This window comes from Salvelinus sp. IW2-2015, linkage group LG23 (assembly GCF_002910315.2).
Source record: "Salvelinus sp. IW2-2015 linkage group LG23, ASM291031v2, whole genome shotgun sequence".
Lineage (NCBI taxonomy): Eukaryota > Metazoa > Chordata > Actinopteri > Salmoniformes > Salmonidae > Salvelinus > Salvelinus sp. IW2-2015.
Window position 1 is genome coordinate 33,079,358 of NC_036863.1, and position 13,379 is coordinate 33,092,736.

Genomic DNA, 13,379 nt, shown 5'->3' on the forward strand with positions numbered 1-13,379 from the left:
TAGCCTTCAATTCCTACTTTATTGACTCTGTCAGGGTACTGACACAGAACCCCTCCACTGGTTTCTTGGGCTCAGTGCTAGTGAATGACGCTCAACCTGTCTTCATCATAAGGGAGGCTTCTGAGTCAAAGGTGAACAAGGTGATTAGCTCACTGAAGAACTCTAAAGCCAAAGATGTGTTTGGGCTGGACTCTACCTTTCTTAAAAACTACAGAGAGTCACTCATTGGTCCCATTACTAAGGTCACCAACACATCTATTGGTCTCGGGGTGTTTCCAAGGGTATGGAAGTCGGCCATAATAACGGCCATCTTTAAATCATGCGACCCTGCTGACGTGAGTAACTACAGGCACCTATGGTGTCAAAGGTTGTTGAAGAGTGTGTAGCAGAACAACTGATTGCCCACCTCAACAGCCCCTTCACATTACACTCCATGCAGTTTGGCTTCAGAGCGAAAACACTCCACAGAAACGGCCAACTGCTTTCTTCTGGAAAATGTGAAGTCCAAGATGGACAATGGGGCGTTGTTGGGGCTGTGTTTCTGGACCTAGGGAAGGCTTTTGATACTGTTAACCATGAGATTCTCATCACAAAATTGTCCAAGTTAAACTTTTCCCCCGATGCCTTGAGATGGATGAAATCATACCTTGAAGGCAGAACTCAGTGTGTCAGAGTGAGCAATGAGCTGTCGCCCACTCTTAGCTATGATGTGGATGTTCCCCAAGGGTCAATACTGGGGCCCCTCCTGTTCAGCCTGTACATTAATGATCTGCCTTCTGTCTGTACTGGGTCTGAAGTTCAAATGTATGCAGATGATACAGTGATATATGTGCATGCAAAGAGCAAACAACAAGCTGCACAAGAACTCACTACTGTAATGGTCCAGGGTACAAAGTGGCTCAGTGACTCGTGTTTGCATCTCAATGTGAAAAAAAACTGTTTGCATGTTCTTCACAAAGCTCTGCTGCAGAGGATATGTTCATTAGAGTTACCAGCTTCAGAAATTGCAGCCCAAATAAAAGCTTACCAGAGTTCAAATAAGACACATTTCAACATCAACTCTTCAGAGGAGACTGTGAATCAGGCCTTCATGGTCGAATTGCTGCAAAGAAACCACTACTAAAGGACACCAATAAGAAAAGACTTGCGCCAAGAAACACGAGCAATGGACATTAGACCGGTGGAAATTTGTCCTTTAGTCTGGAGACCAAATTGGAGATTTTTGGTTGCAACAGCCGTGTCTTTGTAGTGTATATCACCAATTGGCCTCTGCTTGTGGCTTCAGATTTGTCAACTTGCTTGTAGCAGCAAGTGAGGGGAATCTGTAGACGATGGATTAGACCAGACATCCCAGCCAGAACAATCTGTCGACCGGCCTACTAGCCTATTTCTAACCACCTGGAACTCCCAGTCATTTGAATACACTTCATGTAATTATAATGATTCACAGCACCATTAATGTCATCAGTATTTACCTTGTCAAAATCTTCAGAATTGAGCTTTTAATAAAAAATCTGAACCCTCCCACTACAATCTAAAACAGGACAAAGTTAGTAATTTTATCAGAACCTCTGCCCCCTGGGGGTGATGTAGAATTATGACAACATCTTAGTTCCAATATTAAAGTTTATTTGCTATGGAAACATTGTCGGTACAGAGAGAACAGACACAGTAAGTATGTGGAATTTGATAAATAGAAGACAATATTTTACATAGTCTACTCTAAATTAAATAGTTTATGAAAGAGATACAAATATTGATGAAAACATCTTGCCCAACATGATATCAACATTCGCCATCAGCAACATAGCAAAACGCCACAGTTTTTCAACACAGAAAATGTCCACACAGAAGACATGACTTCACTCATCGGTTTTTATAATGTTCTGATCAGATCCTACCCCTGTTGACCTTTGACCCCAGTGTATGTAACTCAAACCATAACAGGACAGAGTCATTACTTAGACCAGCACAGAGGACAGGCTCACGTCCCCTTCCACCTCCAGGATATCTATCTCCTGGAGCAGGAAGTGGCGGTGGTTGTAGCTGAACATCTGGACTCCATTCACCATCACCCTGTAGCACTTGGTGTCACACATAATGGTCACCTGAAACAGAGAGCCTGACATGAGTGCTGAGTTCATCCAAGGAAAAGCACACGGTACCATTGCAGCTAAAACACATTCAGTACTCATTTCAGCTCAAATTGTTGTCAATGCACAAAAAAAAACCATTAAAATATAGTTAGCTTCCATAATACAGTCTACAATCAGGTATATATTTTTTTATTTTACCATTATTTACCCAGGTAGGCAAGTTGAGAACAAGTTCTCATTTACAATTGCGACCTGGCCAAGATAAAGCAAAGCAGTTCGATAATGGAGTTTATACCGTAAAAGGCTGGCCTCTGTAGAAGGGCATGCCCCCGTTCCTCTCCTCTGGACCCCACTGTCCCTTCAGGAGACTATTACGCACGACAATGTTCTCATTAAACCTGGGGTTGAAGTGGAGCGCCACCCCCGAGTTGAAACGCAGGTTAACGCAGAACCTGGAACCATAAAGACCATGATCATGGTTATAAGGCTTGGCCAGGAATATGTTAGGTGACCAAATAAATGAACGCTCTGTGGTAGATACAGGAAAGGGTGTGCAAAGGTAAGCCTACAAAGAGTATCACCCTTACCTATGTCGGCCATTGATATGCTGAAGGAATGACATAGTACTGTATAGCTCTGTAATGTACTGTTTCTAGAGAGGGAGAACTTTTCTGGCAGGTGAGTGTTACACAATCGTGAAAGAAAGAATTATGCAAATCATTTGGAGGGTGACAGACTAATCTAAAAAGGACCTTTTTCCTTACCATCTATCTGTATTGTCTGTAATGTACAGACATATAGTACCAACTCCGACCCATAGCAGGTGACAAGCAAATTAATAATGCAAGATGTGTTTAAATGTCACGATCGTGTGGAAGAGAGACGGACCAAAACGCAGCATTTGGAAAATAAGCCATCTTCTTTTAATAACACCACGAAGATGAACACGACACAAAACACTATACAAACTAACAAAACAACAAAACGACCGTGAAGCTACAAACGTTGTGCACATACATACAGGCTACAAACGTTCTACATACACAATTCCCCACAACAAACTAAAGCCTATGGCTACCTTAAATATGGCTCCCAATCAGAGACAACAGAAACCAGCTGTCTCTAATTGGGAACCCATTCAGGCAACCATAGACTTTCCTAGACAACTACACACAACATAGACACAGCTAGACAACTATACTAAACATAAAGCCAACTACTCTAAATAAACCCCCTAAACCTTACAATCACCCTGGACACTACAAAACCCACATAAATACCCATGTCACACCCTGACCTAACTAAAATAATAAAGAAAACAAAGAATACTAAGGCCAGGGCGTGACATTAAAATGAGAAAGCGTTACTTACTTATCAGCGTTGTGGTTGACCACACCCTGGACGATGATGTTTCTGCCTGGGTAAAGTCCACCTACCATTATATTATTATATGGCACAACCTGAGAACACAGGATCCATAAAATCACCTTAACAATTGGTTTCGATACCAAATAAATTAATGTAATTGTTCAGTCTACACTTAGTCTGTAGGTTAAAGAAGGGGTACTTACGAAGGATGGCTGGGGGGTGTATGGAGGGGGTGTCTATAAAATAAACCTTGTACATTACCATCTGAAGAATAGCACCTTTCAGTACAGTCTCTAAACTACTTTAAATCTTGTCAGAGTTTCATTTTCATTTCAGCTTTATATAGATCAATGATACGACTCCAATCAAATTCCTGATGTTGGCCGCTACTCTACAAATTTTGAACTCTAAAAAGTTGATTCATTTGAATGCAATGCACCTGAAAAGATCCTGGGGCGCAAAACGCAGCCGAGAAAGCCTACAAATCAAACAAACAGATCAAACAAACAGTTGTCAAACCAGTATCAAATTAAACAAGGAAACCATGAAAACAAGGAAAGCATGATCAACCCTCAAAGCTAAACTTGACTGAATGGAATGAAATGAAGTCATCTTATGAAAACACCCACCACAAGGAAAAAAGCTAAATACACCAAATGAGCCTCCAACCCAGCATGCTATAATCTACCTGTGTGGCATTACACCATTGAGGAGTTTTGGGACCTGATTTAATTTGATGAGACATGGCTTGGTTCCATTGACCCTGCAAACAAAATGTCTCTCTTGGGTTATGGGTTATGCTACTGATTTGTGAGGACAAATATGTAGTAATGTGCTTAGTAGTAATGTGCTTATTACTAAGTACAAGTGTGTCCATACAACTTCAGGCCTTATGTAAATCCAAATACTAAAACTCGTAACACTTGTATAACTAAGAATCCTGTTGATCAGTCTGTCTGGAGAATACTCACACTGTGTAGATGGACAAGATATCCTGGTTGGGGAGGAGGTGACTGGAGAAAAGAAAATACATTTCATTTCTCTGTGTAGGATATGGACAGAATCTTGGTCAGCACATGTAAGGCTGATTACTATTTATTTAAATGTTTAAAGTAGGAACTTTGATTAAAGTAGCGACTTTGATTAAAGTAGGAACTGAGGGAAATACTTTTTTTGGACACTAAAAAGATGCCCAAAACATCATTACAATCATTATACATGCCGACCATGACCATTGCAAGTTGCAACTTGTTTTGCCAACTGGGTAGCATTCCAAACAACTGACCAAGATCAGCCAAGCTGATCCTTTGGAACGCAAAGATGTACAGTATTCTCCCAAACGGAGGACCTGTCAGATACTCACTGTCACTGCAGGGTTAGCGAAGGCAATGGATTGGATCTCCACTCCACCATCCACGTTGATGGTGTCCACTCTGGAGAACGACAGCCGGTGCAGGTACTCCATGAAGTGGGAACCATTCACAATCAGCTGGGGTAAGACAGGATTTAGGAGAGACAAAAAAATAAATGGCACATGGAGGAAAAATAATGAATAAGGGTTTGAATCTTTTTGCTCTAGAACAGAGATACAATGCAATTCAATGAGTCCACAGTAAAAAAAAAAAATGTGTAGCCTAATCATCAGTGATAAAAGTCTCCTGACCGAATATGAATCTCTGTTGACCAGGAACATGAGGGTAAAGTTGGCCCCCCGTGCCATGGGTGCAGAGTAGTCACGCTCCTCTGGGCCCCACTCAGAGTGCTGCATTGTGTTGCAGATCACAACGTCTTTGGAGCCATCATATCGGGGGTTGAAGTGGAGGGCGATGTCGGGATTTCCTCTTGAGCCACATTGCAAATTCACATAAAACCTACAGAGAGAAAAAAGGGGGCCATATTTGAAAGTGATTAGGTTTAACAAGATCCCTTCTGTGCTGATAGTGAGTGACAAGACTGAGCTAAAGACGACATGGCTGTCATACAGTCAAAAAGAGACTCTACTAGAGTTCTACTAGGTAGGTCTACCTCTGGGATCCTGGCAGGACTCTCCCTGTCAGAGTGATGGTCTTCCCCTCATGCAGAGCTCCCTGGATACGGCCAGTGAATGGCACTCTCTAGGACATGAAGCAAAAAACAACACTTGACCAGGCTGGGTAGCTAATGTCGTTCACCAGCTTGTAGCTAGGTAGTCTGCCTGATAGGGCGAGGGACTTTGCAATAGACTTAGTTGAAAACTTTAAACGTTAACAATGGCCACATCAAGCATTGTGTAGCCAACAACAATCTAAACGGTTATAGTTTCCTTTCTCCTTACCTTAGTTTTTAGGTGTCAAAGGTGGATATGAAAATGACAGGAAATATAGCCAGACCTATTCAATGTTTTTCAGTCCTGTTCTAGTCCACTAAACTCATCACTAACAGACCCATTACAACTTATTTTAGTTGCACCGGATGTGCTAGTGGGTGCTGGGCTAGAAGAAAAATGTGCAATCTGTGGGTCCAGAATATAAAAATATGGTGGAACATTACACCAAAAAGAATCCCCAAAATGACTCCTGAAACTCACATATAATGGGGGCTAAAAGAATACATGTAAATACTGTCAAAGTAGAATTCTTACCGGATTGAAGAAGGGTTGCTGACAAGCCATGCTCGAGTGTGGATCTGATATGTCTGTGCGACTGTTTGGTGAATCTAGAGAGTGCAGCACAGAGGTCCGGCGGTTCTCTTCTGCCACGTTCAAAACAACTGGAAACTCGGAAAAATACAAGGGGAAATCATGACGTCAGTGATCTTCAGGTCGGAAAGTCGGAGCTCTAGAAAGAGGCACAAGTTCCCCAGTTGGAATTCCGATTTGGATGACCGTTCAAATCGATTTTCCCAGGTCGGAGCTAGTAATTTTTCCGAGTTCCGAGTTGTTTTGAACAAAATTATGCCGGAGATTTCCGAGTTCCCAGTTGTGTGAACGAGGCATTCGTAAATTATTTAGTTTTTTGTTTCCTCTTCCATTAGTTTCGTTTCTCTGAAAATGACTCATGCGGTCATCGTTGTTTTACAGTAATTGAAAGGCGGTCAAGCCATCCGCCATTCGCTCTTTAGTTTCCTGCTGAATTCAACACTTCGCGTATTTTCTGGTAGGGAGACTGAGTCGGATGCACTCTCATGCACAGATAGAGACGATAGCAATAAATAATTCCAAGCAAACAGTTTGAACCGCACTTATTCAATCTTCCATAATCAAAATTATACCAAATCGTAAATTATATTTTCGGGCCTTATCAAAAATGACTTTGATATCACAGGTGAGGTCGCAGAGGCTGCAGTAGCCTAACGGGTATCCCGTTTAGCGAATGTTAAATTGTTAAAGTAAGATGTGTTCACAGTCATGACTTACAAACACAGCACACACACAAATTGAGCAAATTGAGGTGACTAAACTGCTTGGAGTAATCCTGGATTATAAACTGTTATGGTCAAAACATATTGATACAACAGTAGCTACGATGGGGAAGTCTGTCCATAATAAAGCGCTGGTCTGCTTTCTTAACAGCACTCTCAACAAGGCATGACCTACAGGCTCTTGTTTTGTCGCACCTGGACTACTGTTCAGTCATGTGGTCAGATGCCACAAAGAGGGACTAAGGAAACTTGCTATTAGCTCAGAACAGGGCAGCACGGATGGCCCTTGGATGTACACAGAGAGCAAACATTAATAATATGCATGTTAATCTCTCCTGGCTCAAAGTAGAGGAGAGATTGACTTCATCATTACTAGTATTTGTGAGAGGTATTGTCATGTTGAAAGCACCAAGCTGTCGGTTTAAACGACTAGCACACAGCTCAGACACCCATGCATACCCCAAAAGACATGCCACCAGAGTAGAGGTAGACCGATTATGATTATTGGAGGACCAAAAAAAGCCGATACCGATTAATCGGCCGATTTGTATATATATATATATATTTGTAATAATGACAATTACAACAATACTGAATGAACAATGAACACTCTTCTTTTAACTTTATATAATACATAAATAAAATCAATTTAGTCTCAAATAAATAATGAAACATGTTCAATTGAGTTTAAATAATGCAAAAAACAGTGTTGGAGAAGAAAGTAAAAGTGCAATATGTGCCATGTAAAAAAGCTAACGTTTAAGTTCCTTGCTCAGAACATGAGAACATATGAAAGCTGGTGGTTCCTTTTAACATGCGTCTTCAATATTCCCAGTTAAGAAGTTTAAGGTTGTAGTTATTATAGGAATTATAGGACTATTTCTCTCTATACCATTTGTATTTCATATACCTTTGACTATTGGATGTTCTAATAGGTACTTTAGTACTGCCAGCCTAATCTCGGGAGTCGATAGACTTGAAGTCATAAACAGGGCTGTTTATGAGCATTGCTAAGAGCCAGCATTGCTAAGAGCTGCTGGCAAACGCAGGAAAGTGCTGTTTGAATGAATGCTTACGAGCCTGCTGCTGCCTACCACCGCTCAGACTGCTCTATCAAATATCAAATCATAGACTTAATGATAATATAATAAACACACAGAAATACGAGCCTTAGGTCATTAATATGGTGAAATCCGGAAACTATAATTTCGAAAACAAAACGTTTATTCTTTCAGTGAAATACGGAACCGTTCCGTATTTTATCGAACGGGTGGCAACCCTAAGTCTAAATATTGCTGTTACATTGTACAACCTTCAATGTTATGTCATAATTATGTACAATTCTGGCAAATTAATTACGGTCTCTGTTAGGAAGAAATGGTCTTCACACAGTTCGCAACGAGCCAAGAGGCCCAAACTGCTGCATATACCCTGACTCTATATTGCCTGCTAACATGATTTTTGAAAAACGAAATATGCAGGTTTAAAAATATATACTTGTGTATTGATTTTAAGAAAGGCATTGATGTTTATGGTTAGGTACATTGGTGCAACGATTGTGCTTTTTTCACGAATGCGCTTTTGTTAAATCATCACCCGTTTGGCAAAGTTGAAGTAGGCTGTGATTCGATGATAAATTAAGAGGCACCGCATTGATTATATGCAACGCAGGACAAGCTAGTTAACCTAGTAATATCATCAACCATGTCTAGTTAACTAGTGATTATGTGAAGGTTGATTGTTTTTTATAAGATAAGTTTAATGCTAGCTAGCAACTTACCTTGGCTCCTTGCAGCCATAAGGTCATTTTGATGCTGCACTCGCATAACAGGTGGTGAGCCTGCCACGCAGTCTTCTCGTGGATTGCAATGTAATCGGCCATAATCGGCGTCCAAAAATGCAGATTACCAATTGTTATGAAATCTTGAAATCATTCCTAATTAATCGGCCATGCCGATCAATCGGTCGACCTCTACACCAGAGGTCTCTTCACAATTCCCAAGTCTAGAACAGACTATGGGAGGCGCACAGTACTAGATAGAGCCATGACTACATGGAACTATATTCCACATTAGGTAACTGATGCAAGCAGTAGAATCAGATTTAAGAAACAGATAAAAATACACCTTATGGAACAGCGGGGACTGTGAAGCAACACAAACATAGGCACAGACACATGCATACACACACATGGATTTTGGGTTGTAGATATGTTGTAGTGGTGGAGTAGGGGCCTGAGGGCACACAGTGTGTTGTGAATTCTGTAATGAATCAATTGTAATGTTTTTAAAATTGTATAACAGCCTTAATTTTGCCGGACCCCAGGAAGAGTAGCTGCTGACTTGGCAGCAATTGGAGATGCATAATAAATACAAATACAAATACACTTACTGGACTCTACACTCTCACGGACATTCCAACACACACAACACATGCACACACATTTATACTCAATACACACACGCACAGTCGCACAAAAACTCACTTACAATCATAATTTACACTGTTGCTACTCTGTTTATCATTTATCTTGATGCCTAGTCACCTTACCCCTATATCTACCTCGATCACTCCAGTAACCCTCCACATATGGAATTGGAACTGACCCTGTACAGCACATATGTCAGAGTCAAGGCCCGCGGGCCACATCCGGCCCGCGAGAAGGTTTTTTACGGCCCCCTGCGGATGATCTGATTTATTATTAGAACCGGCCCCGCAGCCGCAAGGCAAGCCGGCAGCCCGCAGATCTTTTACACGCACCAATACTACATTTCCACAATGCAACGGTGACGCACCGAGCAGTAGGCTGCTTCATTTCAAATTATTGCACAGCAGTCGTCAGCATCACAGTAAAATAACTTTCATAGATACCCATCAAAATGGCAAAACGGAAGGTGGACACTGAGACACCGGGGGTTTCAAACAAGGGGAGTCGGAGTATGTTCACGGAGGTAGCGTGGAAACCTGTGTGTCTTCTGTGTGGAGAAGTGTGGCGTGGTACTGAAGAGTATATCTGAGACGACATTATTGAAACGAAACACGCGGACAAAAACAAGAAATGGACATGGAACAAAGCTTACAAAAGGCAGAGGAATTAAAACGAGGCCTCAAATCCGACAGGCTCTCTGTTAAAAAAGCCAAATCACAGGCCAGGCTGCTGTCAAGGCCAGTTTATTTTGGCCAGAAGAGATCGCTAATCAGCCCGGCCATTTACGGAGGGGGTTTCATCAAAACTGCGATGTAAAGTTGTTGACGAAGTTTGCCCAAAAAAAGGCCAACTCTTTTAAATGTGAGTCTGAGCAGAAACACCATTGCCAGCGAGAGTAGACCAGTGTCATCAATCTAAAAGAGCACGCTTGTGAAAAAGGGAAAAGATTTCATGCATATCCTTGGCTGTGGGATGAGAGCACCGACATTTCTGACATTGCCCAGTTGTCAATTTTCATCCGCGGAGTGGACTCCAGCTAAGCGTGACAGAGGAGTTTTGGCTTTACGTCCTGATGCATGGCACAACTACGGGGCATGATTTGTATGAAGAGGTGTCAAGATGTGTAAATGAGATGGAGCTGCCTGGGAAAAACTCGTGGTTTGACAACCGACGGAGCACCTGCGATGTGTGGACACAGGAGCGGACTGGTGGCGAAGATACGGGAAAAGATGCAAGAGGAAAACGCGACAGGTGAGTCGACAGCTTATCATTGTATCATACACCAGGAAGCGTTGTGCGGTAAAGCTTGAAAATGGAGCCTGTAATGAGCATCATCACGCGCACAGTTAACTTTATCAGAGCCAAAGGTGAATCACGCCAGTTCAAGGCATTTTTTGACGGAGTTAGAACGGAGCATGGTGATTTGCCTTATCACACAGAGGTGCGATGGCTAAGCCAGGGAAAGTGCTTCAAAGATGTTTCGAGCTTCGTGAGGAGATTTGTCTGTTCTTGGACAGCAAAGGGAAAGACAACAACACACTCCGAGACGAAATGTTTCTGTGTGAAATGGCTTTTCTGTGTGACATTACGAGTCATCTGAATGCAAGAACTTGCAGCTGCAGGGTCGGGATCATGTCATCTCTGATATGTACAGTCAGTGAAGGCATTTTAAACCAAACTGACTCTGTGGGAGACGCAGATGCGGAAGAAAATTTGAGCCACTTTCCAGCTGCCAGACCATGAAAGAGAAGCTCTCTACCAGTGCGTTCCGAGCGCAAGTTGGTGATAAAATAGTTGCTGCCGCTGACTTTCGACCCCGATTTGCTGACTTTGAAGCACAAAAAAGCAGGTTGGAACTGCTCGTAACCCATTTGCTGTTGACGTGGAAAGCTCACCACCAAACCTCCAAATGGAGTTGATTGACCTCCAATGCAATGATGCACTGAGGGCAAAATATGCGGCAGTGGGTGCTGCGGAGTTCGCCCGTTTCCTCCCCGACACAATGCCCAGCTGCGCATCCAGGCTGCTCAAACGTTGTCTATGTTTGGCAGCACAACCTGTGTGAACAACTGTTTTCTTTGATGAACCTGAACAAAACATCACACAGAAGTCGACTTACTGCTGAACACCTCCACTCAATTCCTGAGGATTTCCTCAGCTCAGAGCCTTACCCCGAACATTGATGAACTTGTGGAAAAAGATGGGACACACCAAGTATCACCCTCAACTCAAACAAGTGAACATTACTGTGCAATCACATATTTAGAGTTTTACTCAGTTCAAGTTTAAAAGTTAAAGTTTAATATTTGTTTTCACTGCATGTTACTTCTCCTTAAACAAAGTTTGTTTTTGATTAATAGATTTTTGCACTTTATTTATTGTATTTCAATCCAATTATATTTTAAAAATATTTCAGTTGAGTGGATGATAAGAAAATTGCTATTATGTTTTTTTCTTTGAAGTAAATTTAGCCCACTTTTGCTAAAATAGAAAATATAGGCTACTGATGGTGCCTTGAATACCGGTTTCTTTCATTTAATGTTCATGTTATGGGGATTTTTATATAAAGGAAATTTGTCTTTTGTGTCTGTTGAAAATTAAAGATTACTGACAGAGCCATAAGAAAATATTGCTTTATTTATCTGATCATATTGGAATATATTTGTTAGGTTTTCAGTAGGTTCAATTAGGTTCACTAGACTATATGCGTCATTTAAAAWWTTTTCAATGAACATTCGAACAGTCCGGCCCTCGGCTTGTAGCTAAATTTTTTATTTGGCCCTCCGTCCATTTGACTTTGACACCCCTGCTGTACAGAGCATTCGGAAAGTATTCAGACCTCTTGACTTTTCCACATTTTATTACGTTACAGCCTTATTATAAAATGCATTTAATCGTTTTTTCCCCTCATCAATCTACACACAATACCCCATCACGACAAAGCAAAAACAGGTGTCGACATTTTAGATAATTTATCAACTGAAATATTACATTTACATAATTATTCAGACCCTTTACTCAGTACTTTTTTGAAGCACCTTTGGCAGTGATTACAGCCTCGAGTCTTCTTGGGTATGACGCTACAAGCTTGGCACACCTGTATTTGGGGATTTTCTTTCATTCTTCTCTGCAGATCCTCTCAAGCTCTATCATGTTGAATGGGGAGCGTCGCTGCACAGCTATTTTCAGGTCTCTCCAGAGATGTTCGGTCTGGTTCAAGTCCGGGCTCTGACCCGACCACTCAAGGACATTCAGAGACTTGTCCCGCAGCCACTCCTGTGTTGTCTTGACTGTGTGCTTAGGGTTGTTGTCCTGTTGGAAGGTGAACATTCGCCCCAGTCTGAGGTCCTGAGTGCTCTGGTGCAGGTTTTCATCAAAGATCTTTCTGTACTTTACTCCGTTCATCTTTCCCTCGATGCTAACTAGTCTCCCAGTCCCAGTCGCTGAAAAATATCCCCACAGCATGATGCTGCCATCACCATGCTTCACCGTAGGGATGGTGCCAGGTTTCCTCCAGACATGACGCTTGGCATTCAGGCCAAAATATTCAATCTTGGTTTCATCAGACTAGAGAATCTTGTATCTCATGGTCTGAGAGTCCTTTAGATTTCTTTTGGCAAACTCCAAGCGGACTGTCATGTGTCTTTTACTGAGGAGTGGCTTCCGTCTGGCCACTCTACCATAAAGGCCTGATTCGTGTAGTGCTGCAGAGATGGATGTCCTTCTGGAAGGTTCTCCCATCTCCACAAAGGAACTCTGGAGCTCTGTCAGAGTGCCCATGTCCCTTAATGTTGATGTGGTTGTTACTGACAAGAAGCACATAGCTGAGCTCTTTTAATCACCACTTCATTAAGTCAGGATTCCTATTTGACTCAGCCATGCCTCCTTGCCAATCCAACATTTCCTCATCTCCTACCCCTTCTAATGCGACTAGCCCCGAAGCTCCTCCCTCTTTTTCCCTTGCCCCGCTACAAAGTTTCTCCCTGCAGGCGTCACTGAGTCCGAGGTGCTAAAGGAGCTCCTGAAACTTGACCCCAAAAACTTCCGGGTCAGATGGTTTCGACAATTTCTTCTTTAAGGTTGCTGCC

At 42.0% G+C, this 13,379-nt stretch overlaps 1 protein-coding gene across 2 annotated transcripts; it reads right to left on the reverse strand.

Moving 5' to 3' along the window:
• Positions 1-1,612: 1,612 nt before the first annotated feature.
• LOC111950863 (galectin-9) lies at positions 1,613-6,398 on the reverse strand. Of its 2 annotated transcripts, XM_023968779.2 has the most exons (11): positions 6,085-6,398; positions 5,490-5,578; positions 5,128-5,335; positions 4,828-4,953; positions 4,436-4,477; positions 4,153-4,227; positions 3,904-3,942; positions 3,668-3,700; positions 3,468-3,556; positions 2,392-2,548; positions 1,613-2,108 (listed from the first exon to the last, which is right to left on the reverse strand). In XM_023968779.2, the coding sequence occupies exons 1-11, from the start codon at positions 6,112-6,114 to the stop codon at positions 1,962-1,964; spliced, it is 1,035 nt and encodes a 344-aa protein (XP_023824547.1). In that variant the 5' UTR covers positions 6,115-6,398; the 3' UTR covers positions 1,613-1,961. The 2 variants fall into 2 exon arrangements, with proteins under 2 accessions (XP_023824547.1, XP_023824548.1); XM_023968780.2 differs by lacking the exon at positions 4,153-4,227.
• Between the last annotated feature and the right edge of the window lie 6,981 nt (positions 6,399-13,379).

Coding starts and splice junctions, on each gene's coding strand:
- LOC111950863 (XM_023968779.2), bottom strand. CDS start 6,114: ATGGCTTGTCAGCAACCCTTCTTCAATCCG. Junction 5,579..6,084: donor AGCAACCCTTCTTCAATCCG/GTAAGAATTCTA, acceptor TTCATGTCCTAG/AGAGTGCCATTCACTGGCCG. Junction 5,336..5,489: donor GTCCTGCCAGGATCCCAGAG/GTAGACCTACCT, acceptor TTCTCTCTGTAG/GTTTTATGTGAATTTGCAAT.